The following is a 16,575-nucleotide window of genomic DNA, read 5'->3' on the forward strand; positions in this document are numbered from 1 at the left end:
CACCGGAGAAGTGACAGAGGGGTAGATCACTAATCGCAACATCACGAGTCAAGACGCTCCAGCGAAAGGAAAATGACTTCTGAATGGGGACTAGCATTCCAAGACTTTAGCTGATGGATCACAATAATTGGCGTTTCTCTCAAAATCGTATGAGAATAACTCTAAATTTTCTGTATCACTGAGTCGCGACAATTTTCGCATCCCACCGGAGTTCCCATTAAAGGCTTAGTCTCAGTTGCTTCATGGGTATATACCTCAGCGCTCAACACTTCGACTCACACGAGCAAGCAAACACGCAGCGAATATCATCAAAATGCCGGAAGAGTACATGTCCATGCTGAAAAGCCTGCCATCCGAGGTAGACAAGGTCAAAGAACCCGTTGTTGGAGTAGCAACGGTAGACGTGACCCTTCAAACAGGGCCGCCTCGTCATCTCGCATCTGGCATCTTGTACGGAATACCAGATAGACCTGATCAGATACCTGATCACTTTTACAAAGACCTTGGGTTCAATTATGGTCGAGGTGGTGGATCTCAATTACCCGGAACCAAAGGCTACGCCGTCAGCCTCGAAGACTACAAGGTATACGACATCCGAGCATCATTGGTGTACGCATTAACATTATTAGGCTCGCTTTGCTTCAGCGTTGAGTAACTACAGAACTACTCGAAAACACGGCGGCGAGTTCATTTACTTGCTCCCTGCTGCTTGGGGTGCTGATGGCGGACAGTCGGAAAACTTTGCGTACCCTGGAGACAACGATGATTGGACGAGTTGGGATGCGTTTCTCGAACGGACGCTTGATGATGTGAAGAAGTCTGATATGATTGAGGGGCTCGTTATAGATATTTGGAATGAACCGGATTTGAGCTTCTTTTGGAATCGATCGATGGAGCAGTGGTTGGAACTCTGGACTCGTTCGTTCAAGAAGATTCGGTATGTTGTTCCATAGGTACTTGGACCGTTCTAATATGTTCACAGAGAGGCGCTTCAATCCGTTCGGATTACTGGCCCCAGTATGTCCGCCATCCCCTCAACGTCCCATGAATGGTGGTCAGCTTTCCTGCCTCGCTGCAAAGATAGCCTACCCGATCAATGGTCCTGGCACATGGAGGGCGGCGACGAAGCAGTCACCATGGCGAGCTCAATGGCCTCATTCCATGATCTGTTGTCCAAGCACGACATTCCTCTCGATAAGGCTCAAGATGTGAACATCAATGAGTATGCTGTTTATGGAGAACAAGTCCCGTCTGCGGGAGCATGGTGGATCGCTGGTCTTGAGCGAGAGAATGCACATGGCCTTAGAGGGAATTGGGCTATCGCTGGAGCGTTGCATGACTTTATGGCTGGTAAGTTTGTCGAAGATCGTCGTGGTTTAAATACTGATGATAGCAGGTCTCTTGAGTAAGCCGAACGGCAGTGGTGGAAGCTACGCCATCGAGGGGGAAGGATACTGGCCAACGGCTGAGTTTCAGGTCTACAGGTATTACGCCTCAAGGATGAAGGGACAGCGTCTGAAAACCACCGCGAGTTCAGATGGGTTGTTTGATGCTTATGCGACTGTTGAGGGGGACGTTGTGCGGATACTAGCAGGTACGCGCTCGAGACCAGGGAATTGGACGATTGATGTAGTTGGCCTGACAGATGATACACGACTCAAGGTCAAGACACTGGAGTTTCGAGTTGTTGATGGGGATAGGTTCAAGCGTGTTGATGGACCGCATGATCTGGAGGAGAGGGAGGAGGTTGTGAAGGAGGGGAAGTTGAAGTTGAGGATGAAGCATCAAGATACAACGACGGCTTTTGCGTTCGAGTTGAGTGTCTGAGATGGAAAAGTGGAATACTCAGAATCTCATACTTACATCTCAAGCCTATGTGAGTCTCGGTGATGGGTTTATGTTTAACAGAGTAAAGGTTGCATGGTGATATCACTAGTATCAAGATTGATCTGCTGAGAGGCTGGAGGACTAATGCCGGGCAAGTCAGATTTTGACGTCTTGACACTGCGTTATTGGGTTTATGGTGAGGGCAAGCTGCGGGATACCGACGGCGGTGTCCTGGCAATCGGAGCATATGCACAGGTATACAGGTTTGATATGTTTCTTCATCTGGGCATTGCGCTTATTCACGCTACCTCTGTCACAACAGCGACTGAATCACACTGTTAACCGGAAGACGGAGACACGTCAAGTAGACGTTTACAACTGCAAAGTTCATTTTGAAAGCTTTATTGAGGGTAGTACAGGCTCCTAAAACTTTGCTGTCTCAAAAACACCATGTCTTCCAGCTCCACTGCTAAAGTTCGCCGCGCCCTTCACACTCTCAGTAGTGATGACCTTGACACCATTCTCAAACTCATTCCTCAAAGCATCCTGAAACGACGTTGCGTTATAAACAGAGTAATAGCAATTAGCCCTATCCACATTCATACACTCCTGCGGAAACGTGAGAAGCTGCTTCGCCATCTTGGTCGCCTCCACCAAAGCCTGACCCTTGGGCACGACACGATTCGCCAGTCCAAACTGCAACGCCTCCTGCGCCGAGACAGGCCTTCCAGTTAGGATCATATCCATCGCTCGGCCGAGGCCAATGATGGCCTGTAGCCGAACAGTACCGCCGTCGATGAGGGGAACGCCAAATCTTCGGCAAAATACACCGAAAACAGCGTCTTCCTCGGCAATGCGCATGTCGCCTATGAGCGAGAGCTCCAAGCCTCCAGCGACAGCGTAGCCCGCTACAGCGCTGATGACTGGCTTCTTTACCTGCATTCTTGAAGGTCCAATGGGGCCGATGTTGCGGTCCTCGACTTTATGGCTCGGGTCGATGATTGGACCGAGATAGTTGTCTGTTCCCTGCGCGGGATTCCATTTGGCGACTTCGTGGAGATCGAAGCCTGCGCAGAAAGTACCGTGTGCACCGTAGATAATGCAGACTTTTTGCGTGGCGTCGTTCTCAAATGCCAGAACCGCGTCGGTAAGCTTTCTTGCCGTAGGACCGTCAATGGCATTCTTGCGGTGAGGGCGTGAAAGAGTGATGGTTGTGATTCCATCGGAAGTCTGGGAGACTTGAACTGCTTGGGGCTTGGTATTAGACATGTTTGTTGAGATGAGAGAGTTTTATAAGTGTTCAAATAATGACAGAGAGAACAGTCTGTTCAAAGAGCCTCTTATACCCCAGAGTCGGTTGGATCGGATCATGAACCCGTTATAACCGATGCTCAGTTATGTTCTACTTATTATCAATCACGAGGAACATGTATATTGAAGGGCGTGACGCATGAAGTGATTGGAGGTCTCCCCAGCTTTGACCTCTGAAAAAGATATTTCGAGTTTAGCGCTATCTGATATCCTCGGCAATGAGCTTGTCTTCACCTTCATGAGGCAAACGTGAAAAGCGCGAGTATACGCAACACTAAACGTCATTCTATTTTTGAGATATTTCCTCATCAGGCCAATTAAGCTTCTAAGTAGAAATTAATCGCTTTCTTCAACATAAAATTCATACGTCTCTGCGCCGCATGGTCAATCAGAGGGTATCGGGCATTCTTTAATCCGATGTCGCGGCTGTCAGTATAACCGAATCCAACCGTCCTCTAACTCACAACGCGATGAACACCAATGCAGTCAAAGATCCGGTTCCTGCAACCATAGAGTCAAGAGAATTTAATTCTGGCCTTCTTATACAGCTCCTCACTTTATTCCTTTACAAACTTAATAAAACACCATATCTCCGCCACCTACGAAAACATCTAAGGCATATCCTCTTAGCCTCATCAAAGCTCTATATTAAAGCCACTGCCTTCATAACACTAGCAGAAGCAAAGTCTACACAATTTATTACGCAAGATGTATCAATCCTAGTCCTAAAAGTATACTATAGCTTCAAGCACAAGGGCCATATATATATTCTTATGGAAAGGATCCAAGGTCAAGACCTATCTTAAAAGTAGATAATCAGAAGAGTCTAAGGCGCAGATTCTCGCGTAACTAAAGGCTATGACTATAGAGCTACGTATTATTCCCCACTAGGTAGCATTAGGATCGCCAATATTGACGGAGGTCCAATCTTTAATCAACGTCTTCCTGACAAATCCTTCTAGGGTCCTTTCACAACAATCCAGGAGTTTCATCGAGAGTTATATTATAGTCTTAAGCTTGGGGATAGCAAAGAGGCCTTTCCGGGTCTAAGAGAACTCATCGAGTTTCATAACAGGCCGTAAGAGAACCCAGTCTTCACCCATATGACCTTAGCAGTCTTAATATTATGGCTACTAGGGATACAGTGACTGGCATTATAGACTAGGGGTCGGCTAGATCATCCTGGCATATCAATCCACGTAATACATTCTAGCGGGATATATTCGACGGGTTCCTTATACCTTTACCGCATAAACTGGAAATAGAAAGAATACATCGGTAGTGCTTTGGCGAATTCTAACTGGGCTATATCTACACAACTCTCCTATAATCATGATTATTCATCATACCGAGCCTTTATAGTACTAGCTACTTTCCTTCAAGCAGATTATATATCGATACTCTGCTAGTATCGAACTATCCTAGAACAGCCTGACCATCAAATCAATGCTGCAAGGCTTTCTACTTAACATATCATATAGCAGTATCACAGACAGTGGTCCAATCTAGTACCACAGTTCCCAGCGCCTCATGGTTATTCTTCAGGGCTGCCAGTGCCTCCTTGACCTATTTAACACAATTCCATCCCGGCTATTCCCCCCTCACAGGTATACTCCTCAAGATGGCTTCAAGCTTCTTCAAATTCTTAACTCTTGCAATTTAAGTGCAGGCCAAGGTCATAAAGATGGATTCCGCGCCGGTCTCCTGCTCGCTAAACTCCCAGACTGATTACATACCGCGATAGATTCTTTATTTGGCGTGCAGGCGCTTTCCGCACATCTCGCCGTCTTCGGCTTCTGGCCCGACTAGGAGAGCCCAATAATGTCTGTTATCATCGGTTAGTCGAGGAACGGCCGGGAGTCTGTTGCTAGACTAACTTATCTTCTCCACCAGGCATCTTCACAGTAGCCCTGCGAGCATATAGTCCAACCAATATAGAGTCGATCTTTGTTAGGTGGCATGTTGCATGCTAGTTTTGATCCTTCTACTTCTATGACCGGTTCACGGACGATTATAATATTTCTTGTTCAATGGCAGAGAGATGGAAGGTAATGTCAATTCTGAACCGTGTTTGAGACCCGGTCGGTTGGTAGAAGGGTTGAGAGAATAATGCTTACGCAAACTTGAGGCTAATAATAGAGAGATTGAAACTTTGGCCTGATGATAATCTAATGGGCCATTGCCTGTCTGTCAGATTCTCATAGACGAGAAAAACCATTGCCACCTCTTTGATGAGCGTTTCTTCGCTGCAAGCCAATAAACGCTCAACATTGCCGCTCAGTTTCATCAACCGCCCTGTTACAGCTACATCGCCTGTATATCAGGAACACGATTATTCGCACTCAGGCCATGACATATTCCCGCAGCGTAATAGTAGCCAGAACAACCATAATCGTTTAGTTTTGAACCCTATAAGCCTGCGAACATCAGCAAGTCGCATCGCGTGCTTCGATGTGCCTCCATCTCTAGATTCTCAGCTTTTCGCGTACGCGCTGGCCGACTTTGCTTTGATTTGTCGAATTCGCGCCTGACTCATCCACGACACGACAGCTCATCGCCATTCAATTCTCTAACAAGTCTTTCCACTACCTTGAGCCAAGGTGCGCCAGTCCATGTAATCCATATTTTCCCGGAATTCTTTCTCATAATTCACTCGACAAACGCGTCCGGATGACTTCAATTCTACGAAAGATACCGTGGCCCAGCCAGGCATGGAAACCCCTCGTGTTCTCAAATTTCAATTTCCAAAGGGTGCCTGTAGAGCAAAGAATAGAGGAAGAGCTTTTCCCTGACGATGTTGCGTCTCGCTACTATCCCGCCAGGATTGGGGAAGTCCTCAGGCACCGCTACCAGGTGGTTGGAAAATTAGGCTTCGGAGCTAGCTCAACTGTCTGGTTGGCGCGTGACCTGGAGTACGTATGTCCGAGACCCTTCAAGAGCTAACATGTGAAGAATGGCCCTTTGAAAGACCCCTCTGCTAACGTGTATCAGTGCTCGTCGACATGTCGCACTCAAATTGTTCATCAATTCCCAGTCCATGGGCCAGCAGCTAGATAATGAGCGCAAAATGTACAAACGCATCTCTGCCTCATCAGGAAAGCATTCTGGGCGCAGCGCGGTGAGGGAACTGCTTGACTCGTTCGACGTTACTAGGCCAGATGGGCCCCATCGTTGTCTGGTTCACCTGCTACTGTGGGAGAGTATCTGGACATTCCTGAACCGTAATCCAGTGGGAAGACTACCGCCAGTAGTCCTCGCTGTCACCCTCCATCGACTCTTTCTAGCACTCGATTATCTCCATACGGAGTGCAATATCATACATACAGGTATTGTTCCACAGTCCTCACTGGAACTTGAAAACTTTCTTACCCGTTGATGCATAGATATCACAGGAGACAATATCATGTTTGGTATTTATGACGACTCAGTATTCGCGGCTTTCGAAGAAGAGGAGCTCAGTGATCCAACTCCACGAAAGGAGGCAGACGGCAGAACCATATACATATCACGAGAACTTCGAAAGCCCAAGGACTATGGCGCGCCAGTTCTATGCGACTTTGGCTCGGCTGTTCCTGGTGATGTAGAACATTGCGAAGACATCCAGCCAGACATTTACAGAGCTCCCGAGGTCATCTTTCAAGCCCCCTGGTCGTATAAGGTGGACATATGGAACGCAGGATGCATGGTTAGCCACTCAGAGCATCGTTTGGTGCACTGAAACTGATTCTTTTCGGTACCAGATTTGGGATATTTTCGAAGGTCGGCTTATGTTTACAGGACATGACCCTGAGTTCCAGAAATACCGCAGCAGAGCACATCTCGCCGAGATTATCGCGCTCCTCGGTCAGCCTCCATCCGAAGTCCTTCAAGCCGGCAAAGCCAGCCATAAGTTCTTTACAGACACCGGTAAACTGCTTTGGCCGTCCATCATAAATACTTCCATTTACTAATCAGTGACCTCTCTAGGTGACTTCCGTAATGAGATTGACATTCCTGAAAGAACTTCTCTTGCACAGCAGGAAATCAGTCTTGAAGAGGAGCGAAAAGAGATGTTTCTTGCCATGATGAACAGAATGCTTCAGTGGGATCCGACCAAGAGATCGTCGGCAAAAAAGCTTGCCGAAGATCCGTGGATCATGGCGTATATGTAAGATAGCTAGGCACATGTTAATGGCAGGGGACTTTAATTGGCATCGACATACTTTTACCACCGACGTTCCGCTTGCCTCACAGACCCAATGTTCGTGTCAAAGTTTTAAGAAGCAGCATATTGAAAGTTTTAGCATTTGCTTTGAGCGCATGTGCTCTTCTAGAGTGTCCTCTTTGGGAGATGGCTTTATCGTCATGACTCGCCGATAATCTCTTCATACCACAGGCTTACCCCGGCTCTGTCGTCCCTGATTTGATACTATTTTTCTGGCACCAAAGCAAAGGTCATTCTCGCACCTCTGCACTCATCCTGGAATGAAATGTAAAGGCTACCTGCCAGTATCACCAGCGTTATTGCGTGTATACTCATTTGTTCCTTATTGGGAGCAAGGCTGTTAACTCACTTGTCGTATCTCAACCTTATTTGACCAGAGCAGGTACAGAGTCCAGCTGATCCCTCATGGTTGGTATACAAAGGGGCTATGTAATAGAATCCAGAATTAAACCCATGATGCAAAGGTCTCGTCCAGCCCCCTTCGGATGCAGCCAAGTCCTTGCCTTTCTCTTGTTGATTGGAGATGGTCTCGACAAATCTCGGGTTCGTCAATACACATATGATCAACGGCCAGTGACTGTTAATTACATCAGTCATTTCTGATACTGTTACTCTTGTCGTGTAGTGACGTAGAATTGGCCAAGAGGAATTGCGATGCGTTCTGGGTACTTGTCACACTTATCCCCCCATTCACTTTTCTCCACTTTTACTGAACTCCTATCCCCACCCCCACCTCCATTTTAAACTTATCCTAAAGTCATCAAATATTTTAGCATTTAGACGAGATTTATCATACTCTTACCTAAGCCACAGTGGTTCTTTCTGGTAACGATACTAGGCCCAAACAACCCATCACTTGCCCATGTCTAGTAATTTATAGCAGACCACTAGGGGTGCAACTTCTCGTCTGAGGAGATCACTCTTTCACCCACCCCCCCCGTTGAAATCTCTGGAGCTTTTCGCGGGTATCAAGAGCATAGATTTGTCAGGGACACACAAGAACACCTACGGGATATAGGAGAAGTCCCTGCCTGTAGACAGCAATGCGGAAAACCTCGAGCTTCAAACCTGTCAACACCTTTACGCCGATCAACAAAGGTAAAGGTGTGGCCTGGGGCTCTACCCTAGGATGACAGCCTGTCAGAATTAAGGTCTTGCTCAGATACCCGCATCCCTTTATACGAACAATTGGTTCAGGTTGATGGTTGTAATTTCCTCATTGTATGTATATTTGGGAAGGATGGAGAAAGCAGTTCGGTCCAACAAGTGCTTACCTTTGACTCATACGAACAGTTACTCTGTATCATGACACAAAGCGTCATCAGGCCAGAGCTTGCAACAACTCCAGATACTCTCGATTCCTCCCCCACGCCAAAGCCACACTCTCCAAAACCCTCTTCCCCTCCTTCAATATCCTCTTCGGCGCACTCGCCGAGTAAATGTCCCCAACACCACTGATATACGCCTTCAACACCCCCGTTCTGACAAACAGCTGCACCATTTCATCGTCATTTGGTCGGTCCAGCCTTATGAACGTGGGATTCTCATCGTCTGATCGATCAGGCGATATCTGTCGAGTGACACTCCCGCTGCGCATCTCTCCTCCTCCCGGTCTTCGTGATTTACTGCAGAATACACTGTATGCCCAGAGAGTCAAGGTCGCCCAGAATACGCAGGGGGGCTCGTAGAATGTCATTTTTGCGTAGCGTCGGACGTGCCAGAAGAAACAGCCGCAGTGTAGCGCTGCAAGTCGAGCTTTTGACTGTAATACTGTTAGCAGCGCACTAATCTTGGATCAAGAGAACTTACCCCATCTTGCTGAGCCCATTCAGATATCTCACGTTCCGCCTGCAACGCCTCCTTCTGGCTCGCAGCCTCCTTTCTCGAATGCTCCGGCGCCTTGAGGTATTTCACCAGCGTAATTATCGCTCTTCGTGGGACTAGGAGTACAACACGCGAAAAGTGCAGATGCAGGACCGTAGGGTGCTCAGCTCCAAGCAGAGATGCTATGGTGGCATTAGCGGCCCAGTGAAGCGTATCCACGCAGTCGAGAGCAGCGTTTCGCCAGTTTGAGTCCGAAAGCTGAAGGTGCTGGGTTTCGTCGTTACGAGGCTCGGGGTTGTTCTGGGGGATCCAGGATGAGAGAGGACGCTTGCAGTAGGTGCTGACGGTGGTGTATTCTTGGTATACTGCGTGCAGGAGAAGAATGCGGGAGAATTCGCCTAGGTCGGCTTTGGCGGTTCGTTCGCGGAAGAGCTCGCTGATGGCAACTTCGAGTGTTGGATTCGCTTGTAGCGCGTAAGCATGGGGCTTCAGGGGAGGGGGAGAAGTGCAGCTTACTGTCAACGCGGCGATGGAGTTGTATCCAATCTGATGACGTTGCTTGTGACCAAAGGCCATCGTGCGGCAAGGTCAAGTCCGCGACGTTGAATGTACCTGTCTGGTGGTCATCAAAGAAGTAGCGTCCCATGCGATCTAGTAGCTTCTGTGGGTCAGTCTCCGAAACTGAGCTGAAGGAGCAGCAGAAACTCACCCAAATGAAATAGCAAAGTCGACGCCAGGTCTCATCTTCAACCCATCCTCGCCATCTATCTTCATCTCCCTCGCCATGAGCTTCCGTCGACAGATCTCGTTGAGAACCAGATCGGCAACGATAGAAGGTGATGACCCTCTGCAGACTTCCCATCCTCTCGTAAGCAGCCTTTTGAAGTTGACTACCACCAGAGTATAGCAGGCCAACTTGACTCAGTACAAGAGCCTGTGCGAGCGGCAGGTTGAGCTCTGATCCTTCCAGTTGAGTAACCAAAGTTCTTCTGAGAAATTCGTGGAATGGTACGACGCAGGCGTGGATATCCGCTGTGGCTGAGTACTGGCTCCCGATGGCACAGATCGCCAAAGCAAGAACCCAGTTTCCGTTTAGGTCGGTTGTGTGAGGATGAACAAGAGGAACGATTGGGTCGAAGTGTTCAAAGAAGAGCTTGACGAAGTATTCGAGTAGCTTCAATGACGGAAAGTCAGCGGAGTTGTAGTGCTGATGGAACATGGAAGATTCGAGACACGTTTGCGTAAAGGCTTCGCAAATCTTGCTGTACGTCAACTGTGTCATGAAGGACTCTCTGTACGCTTCGTCTTCCAGGACAATATGGCTCAGATCTGGGAACGAAAGAGTTACAGGGCTGTTGGCTTGGAGGCATGAGTCTTGAGAAATGGTTGGTAGCTGTGTGTATCCTTGAAGCCCCGGTGGTGGGAACAGCTGCTTTGACTTGGCAGTACAGGGGCGTCGGGCACCGTTCGAGCTGGTGGCGTACAGGTCTCCGGGTATAGTACGCCCAGAGCTCATACTTAACTGCGGAGAAACACCCAGACCGCTGCCTGGGGAAAGCGATGTTACGGCCGACAAACGTCGTGGTGGAGCATCTATCATAGGAAAGCTGGGAACTGCCTCGTCGATCATGGTTCCATTACCAGCATCAAGAGGCTGAGTCATATCGAGGCCTAGAATCGAGTAGTAGTTTGTCTCAATCTCATTGTCGTACGGTAACCAGTTGATGGGGAAGTCCCAGTCGATATCGTAGGTGGACAGATCATAGTCAAAGCTCGGTTGTTGCTCATTACTAGTCCTTTCATAGAAAGGACTGTGTTGTGAATGCGGAGTCTGATGTGAAGGTAAGGCGAGCTGTAAATTCGACGGTACGTGCTGAACCTGCGACGTGATGTCTACTGTCTCGCCTGGAGTGATGAGAGTTTGGTTAGGAGTATGTGCAATGGTACCAGTCTGAGAAGCCGGCGATGGGTCCGCAGGCTTATCTCTGGTTTGAGGATAAGCGCAATCCAGTGCCCTAGTTGAACACCGCAAACACGGGAGATTCCTCGAACACTTTTCCCGTGCCCTCGCGCACTCCAAGCAGGCTCTGCGCCGTCCAACATCGCGTCTCGACAGAGCGGACGGATGATCATGGATAGCTACATGCTTTGTCAAGATATCACTTCAATCATATCAGTACTTGCCCCATGAAAAAGTTCTCTGCACCGCTTACCTGCGCGTGAAGCTCTTGTGACAAACATCACACTCGAAACCCCTCAGGCTATCGTGACCTTTTTGGTGTCGTTTCAGATGCTCCGGCCGCTTGAAGCTTCTTGGGCATTGTGAGCATTGGTACTTCTCCATTGCGGGGAAGGTTTCGGACGATTTTAAGCTTGTTGAAGTGCAATTGTTGTTGTCTGGTGAAGTTGATTTGATGCAGAGCGAGGTTGGAGATTACCCCACTTGCGAAATGGACGAATTGGGCTAAAGTTGGTTTGGAGTCTGGGGTAAAAGTCACATCGGATGATCAACGCCCAAGAAAATAGCCGCACCAATCCTGGAATTTTGAGACAGGGTCCATCTCCACTTGAACTAATCAATTACTGGATTGGTCAATCCGATTTGACATGAGGTTTCTCGACGTATCTCTACATATGGGGAGGGGGGAAAGGTGAAACACAATGACAGCAACAATTCATTCTCTTTACTATTTGAGAACCAATGTACTTTGCAGTCCAATTCAATTCCATCAAGTTGACCATTATCGATATGAATCGCGACAACTTTGATAGCATGTCGCCCAGGGATGGAGAATCATCACGAGAGAAGCAAAAAAAAAATGGCTTTCGCCGGTTTATCTAACCAGACCTCTTTCGGATATTGTGAGACTGCCCAATCCACTATCGTGAGCATTTGACCGTTTCCCCTCTTTAAGACTGGTCCCCGGTGGGAGCTCCGGTGGGATGCCCGGGCCTCCCACCACGAACTAATAGACCTGCACCAATTGATCAATAATCGTTGGCGATGACTCGCATACCATTGTCAATAGCAATATATCATGTTAAAGCTTGAGAAACGTTTCTGAGATTCAATTCCGCAATCTTCACCTCGATATACCGCCAACATGTCTCATCCCCAATCCATCTTCCACCATACCACCTTAACACCAGGTTCCCTCCTCCACCGTCGGAGGACTACAGTCTCAAAGACAACACTGCATACACAGCTCAAAAGACTCCGCGAGACCGGTCGCTACGATTGTTTCAAACTGAAATGGCATGAGATTTATGCGGACAAATCCATGTGGCCTGTTCCATTCCATCTCTTCTGGGACAGCGACATAGCGAAGTGGATCGAGGGTGCTTGTTATTTTCTTCATGATGAGTTTGATACTGAAATCGATGCTGCGGTGAGAGATTTGGTCGAAATGATACGGTCGGCGCAGCAGGATGATGGATACTTAAATGTTCATTATACTGTTGTTGAGCCGCGAAAGCGGTGGACGAATCTGCAGGATATGCATGAATTGTAAGTCAAGTCGCCCCATTACTTTGTTTCTTGTACTCATTTTTCAGATACAACGCTGGTCATCTCATCGAAGCAGCCCTAGCTCACCACCAGTACTACAAGAACAACCTTCTTTTGGAGCCAATGGAGAAATACGTTGCCTTGATTCACCGTACCTTTGGACCGGACGAGAACCAACTGCACGGATACCCTGGACATCCCGAGATCGAATTGGCTCTGTTCCGCTTATACCAGACCACCGGAAACAAGGACGCTTACGATCTATCCCGATACTTCCTCGAAGAACGGGGAAACCACAAAGGTCAGGACGGACAGCATTACTTTGAATGGGAGTCGAAGCAACGTGGTCAGAGTCTGTACCATCGACCTGATCCCTACCCTGAGCACGGGTCTCATTGGTACTGCCAGGCTCATCAACCAATTCTGGAACAACAGACCGTCGAGGGGCATTCTGTACGCGCAATGTATCTTCTCACCGCTGTAGCCGACATGCTCTGCATCGATAAATCTGGCTCTCGATCACTCTCTTCCTCATCAAGTTGGAAAGACGCCGTATACCGCCTCTGGGACAACATGGTGACCAAAAAGATGTACCTCACCGGCGGTATCGGCGCCATTAAACAGTGGGAAGGTTTCGGACGTGATTATTTCCTCCCTCAATCCACCGACGAAGGCGGATGCTACGCCGAAACCTGTGCATCCATTGCGGTCATGATGCTTGCCGAGCGACTGCTGCATATAGAGCTTGATGCAAAGTATGGGGATGTCATGGAACTCTGTTTGTATAACAATGTCATGACGGCTATGAGTCTTGATGGAAAGGCGTTTACGTATGTTAATCAGCTTGGGAGCTCGGAGAGTGATAAGAGTGTGAGGGAGGAGTGGTTTTGGTGCGCTTGTTGTCCGCCGAATGTGACGCGTTTGTACGGATCGTTAGGGGGATATCTTTGGGACTTTGGGGAGGAGAATGGGAAGGAGGTGTTTGTGAATGTGCATTTGTATACGAATGCCGAGTTGAAGATTGGGGTTGGGGAGGGGGAGGTTGTTCTTCGGCAAGAGACGGAATGGCCGTGGGATGGACTCGTCAAGTTTCGACTTACGAGTCCTGCGGCGGTGAACACCACGATACGACTCAGGATTCCGGGGTGGTCTCGGAATCAGTATACCCTGGAGCCGAAGCCTAACGAAGGTAGTGTTCACTTGCACAAAGGCTATCTCACTCTCGATCCAGCTTACACGGCTACGAATCCCGCCTTCTCAATCACAATCGGCAACTTCACGCCTCGTTACATTGCTCCGCACCCATACACGAACCAGCATACTCTGACACTTGCTCGAGGACCACTAGTGTACTGTATCGAGGATGCAGACAATGCATGGGAAGATAATCACTTCAAGGATGTTGGGCTCAAAGCGGGTATTGCGGTCAAGGAGGAGAGGTTATGTATTAGTGGGACAGATGAAGAGTATATTGCGTTGAGGACTTCATGCTGGAGACGCAGTGGGAAGTTGGAGGAGGCAATGTCGACACCTGGTTTTGATGTTGGGGGACAGGGATCCAGGTTCGATGATGAGAGGGAGGGTGTCTTTGTGCCGTATTACCTTAGGGCTAACCGAGGGGGAAACGGGCATATGAGAGTTGGACTGCATCATATACAGGGCTAGGTCATCTCTTAGCAAGAACATAAAATAGATATGTCGAGACTCTATCACTTGGATTTGCTACCCTATTTATATCGCTCAGAATTCACCCTCTTCATATACACTTTGGAAATACTGAAATTGCAGGACATTACTGAGCAAAATACCGACGACGCGTTTGCAATGAAATTCAACTACATCTCAATCTATCTACTCTAAAATCTTCCTGTACTTCTCACTCCTAAGCACAATCCTACGCGGAAATGGCTTCACACGAGAAATAACGCCCGGCAACTGCTCATAAACAACCTCAATCTCCCTCCCCTCACCATCCAGCGCTTTCTTAATCTCAAATACCGCCAACGTCTGCGCAATACTCAAGAACAGGGTCTGATCGGCGATCCACCGTCCCGGACACGCTCTTCTCCCAAACCCAAAGACAAGATCCATCGGGGAAGGCTCCTTATACGGTTCAAAATATCGTTCAGGCTTAAACTCCATTGGATCATGGTAGATTTCAGGATCGTGCGTGAGAGATGCTACCGCTGGGAAAAGAAGTGTGTTCTTGGGGATGAAGTAGCCGCCGTATGCGTCATCTTCAGTCGTCATGTGTGGGAAACCCATTGGGGCGAGGGTGTGCCAGCGGAGGACTTCTTGGGATATGGCGTTGATATAAGGAAGGTTTGGCTTGTCGGAGAATGAGGGGAGGCGTGAGTCTCCGATGACGCGGTCGATTTCTGTTTGAGCTTTCTTTTGGACGTTGGGGTTGAGAAGCATGGCTGCGAAGAAGGCGAGAAGTGTTGCACCAGTGGTGTCGGTTCCGGCATTCATCATCGAAGCTGCAGTCCATGCGATGATGCTTTCTTCCACTGGATCAATCTTGCGGTGAACATCTTTAATGAGTCCAGCGACGTAGGAAACGTTATCGTTGCCAAGAGCCATCTGTTTTTTAACGTACTTGTATGGGTCTTGGACGTTTTGTAAGAGATGTTGTCTGAAGAGTTTGGCGGTCCTCTTGAACCCAGCGCCTGGCATCCAGTCTGGAAGGTATCGAAGCCAAGGGATGAAGTCTACCATCCATGCACCTGGAGTGGTAGCTTGAGAGAACTCTTCCATCACGAGATTAGCCATGGTGACAATGTGGTCGTTTCTGCTGGGGTCTATTTCGTAGTTGTACAGGATGCGGAGCATGATGGAGCCGGATACCCTATAGCCTTGTGAGCATCTGCTTCGGGAGCCATGAGGAAGACATACTGGTTCAAATGGTCTGGAAGATTCTGGCTGTTAGGATCTTGGTAGATTCTCTTCAACAGTCGGAGGATCTCTAGTTCTTGAATGGGCTCGAATCGAGTGATGGATTTGGAGCTGACTTGGGTGGCTGTGAGTTTGCGATGCATTCGAAAGGTTCGATTGTACGGCATCAAGCCCATAACGCCATCGTACCCAACGCTACAACAGCTCGTCAGCATGAGTAAAATACAATTGTAGACATGCGTCTTACATATCCCCAGCAAAGACCAGCTTGGGGCGTGAAGCGCTCTTTATCGCTCTCGTCTCGAGAAGATCCACAATGACCTGTCTGTCATGTAAAATGGCAAAATGCTGTCCAAGCACAGAAACTGAAGTTATTGGACCGTACTTCTCTTTGTGGGTCTGCCAGTGAGGCCATTCTAGTGTTCCGGGTGGTGGGAGATCACGGATGTTGCCTAAGAGTGGTAGACCTTTGGGGCCAGGTGGCAAGGGGGGGTTCTTGGATTGTTGTATATGTTTGACAAGGAAAAAGGATAGCGATGCCACAATTGCAGTGACTAGGACAAGAGAAATAGACATATTGAAAGATGAAGCAAGAAGGCTTTGGTATGGAGTGATCTTGTAGAGGGCAACACGGTATTTAATGTCCGGTCGCGTGTAGAATAACCTTTTAAGTATGACGGGCTAATCTACCTTGCGCTACTATTTGGGCTAAGACGTCTGACATGGATCACTAGTCTTTGATCTTAGCATCAGCATTACCTCCGTGCCTCTTCCATACTTGGTTACTGTCAGATTTTGGGGCTATGAGCGGGACCATCCGCTTTCCCGTGTGTTTGATTGGGCAATTGAAGATGGGACAACTCGCATCGGGGCTCACGTTATTGGATGCCGTGTTTTGAGAAAACTAAACCACGGGATTTGAATCTTTTGACTGTAATATTGCAAGATCAGCATTGGAGGTGATGGCAGTCTGTCCTGCAAATCTCTGTCTTTCCTTCGGGTAATC

General features: G+C 48.3%; 6 protein-coding genes across 6 annotated transcripts; 3 read left to right on the forward strand and 3 right to left on the reverse strand.

The window, feature by feature from the left end:
* Window positions 1–44: 44 nt before the first annotated feature.
* Window positions 45–1,926, forward strand: FOIG_12564 (uncharacterized protein). The gene is made up of 4 exons (XM_031213478.1): window positions 45–583; window positions 630–937; window positions 983–1,350; window positions 1,397–1,926. Exons 1-4 carry the CDS (start codon window positions 314–316, stop codon window positions 1,825–1,827), a joined length of 1,377 nt encoding a protein of 458 aa, XP_031056809.1. The 5' UTR covers window positions 45–313; the 3' UTR covers window positions 1,828–1,926.
* Window positions 1,927–2,092: 166 nt separating this feature from the next.
* FOIG_12565 (enoyl-CoA hydratase) lies at window positions 2,093–3,282 on the reverse strand. Its single transcript, XM_031213479.1, has one exon. It carries the CDS (start codon window positions 3,094–3,096, stop codon window positions 2,251–2,253), a length of 846 nt encoding a protein of 281 aa, XP_031056810.1. The 5' UTR covers window positions 3,097–3,282; the 3' UTR covers window positions 2,093–2,250.
* A 2,526-nt stretch (window positions 3,283–5,808) lies between these two features.
* Window positions 5,809–7,289, forward strand: FOIG_12566 (CMGC/SRPK protein kinase; the record flags this gene model as incomplete). The annotated part of the gene is made up of 5 exons (XM_031213480.1): window positions 5,809–6,050; window positions 6,130–6,464; window positions 6,522–6,823; window positions 6,879–7,044; window positions 7,105–7,289. The coding sequence occupies 5 exons, from the start codon at window positions 5,809–5,811 to the stop codon at window positions 7,287–7,289; spliced, it is 1,230 nt and encodes a 409-aa protein (XP_031056811.1).
* A 1,351-nt stretch (window positions 7,290–8,640) lies between these two features.
* On the reverse strand, window positions 8,641–11,510 carry FOIG_12567 (uncharacterized protein; the record flags this gene model as incomplete). The annotated part of the gene is made up of 6 exons (XM_031213481.1): window positions 8,641–9,104; window positions 9,152–9,630; window positions 9,683–9,824; window positions 9,876–11,181; window positions 11,242–11,328; window positions 11,380–11,510. The coding sequence occupies 6 exons, from the start codon at window positions 11,508–11,510 to the stop codon at window positions 8,664–8,666; spliced, it is 2,586 nt and encodes an 861-aa protein (XP_031056812.1). The 3' UTR covers window positions 8,641–8,663.
* A 760-nt stretch (window positions 11,511–12,270) lies between these two features.
* On the forward strand, window positions 12,271–14,398 carry FOIG_12568 (uncharacterized protein; the record flags this gene model as incomplete). The annotated part of the gene is made up of 2 exons (XM_031213482.1): window positions 12,271–12,674; window positions 12,722–14,398. The coding sequence occupies 2 exons, from the start codon at window positions 12,271–12,273 to the stop codon at window positions 14,337–14,339; spliced, it is 2,022 nt and encodes a 673-aa protein (XP_031056813.1). The 3' UTR covers window positions 14,340–14,398.
* An 83-nt stretch (window positions 14,399–14,481) lies between these two features.
* FOIG_12569 (uncharacterized protein) lies at window positions 14,482–16,145 on the reverse strand (the record flags this gene model as incomplete). Its single annotated transcript, XM_031213483.1, has 3 exons — window positions 14,482–15,522; window positions 15,570–15,764; window positions 15,817–16,145. The coding sequence occupies 3 exons, from the start codon at window positions 16,143–16,145 to the stop codon at window positions 14,526–14,528; spliced, it is 1,521 nt and encodes a 506-aa protein (XP_031056814.1). The 3' UTR covers window positions 14,482–14,525.
* Between the last annotated feature and the right edge of the window lie 430 nt (window positions 16,146–16,575).

Source organism: Fusarium odoratissimum, assembly GCF_000260195.1.
Source record: "Fusarium odoratissimum NRRL 54006 unplaced genomic scaffold supercont1.27, whole genome shotgun sequence".
Classification (NCBI taxonomy): domain Eukaryota; kingdom Fungi; phylum Ascomycota; class Sordariomycetes; order Hypocreales; family Nectriaceae; genus Fusarium; species Fusarium odoratissimum.

Bases quoted from the DNA above. Each gene is read 5' to 3' on its own strand.
- FOIG_12564 (XM_031213478.1), top strand. From the start codon at position 314: ATGCCGGAAGAGTACATGTCCATGCTGAAAAGCCTGCCATCCGAGGTA. The intron at 938-982 runs GTATGTTGTTCC...ATATGTTCACAG, and splicing joins CGTTCGTTCAAGAAGATTCG to AGAGGCGCTTCAATCCGTTC. The intron at 1,351-1,396 runs GTAAGTTTGTCG...TGATGATAGCAG, and splicing joins GTTGCATGACTTTATGGCTG to GTCTCTTGAGTAAGCCGAAC.
- FOIG_12565 (XM_031213479.1), bottom strand. From the start codon at position 3,096: ATGTCTAATACCAAGCCCCAAGCAGTTCAAGTCTCCCAGACTTCCGAT.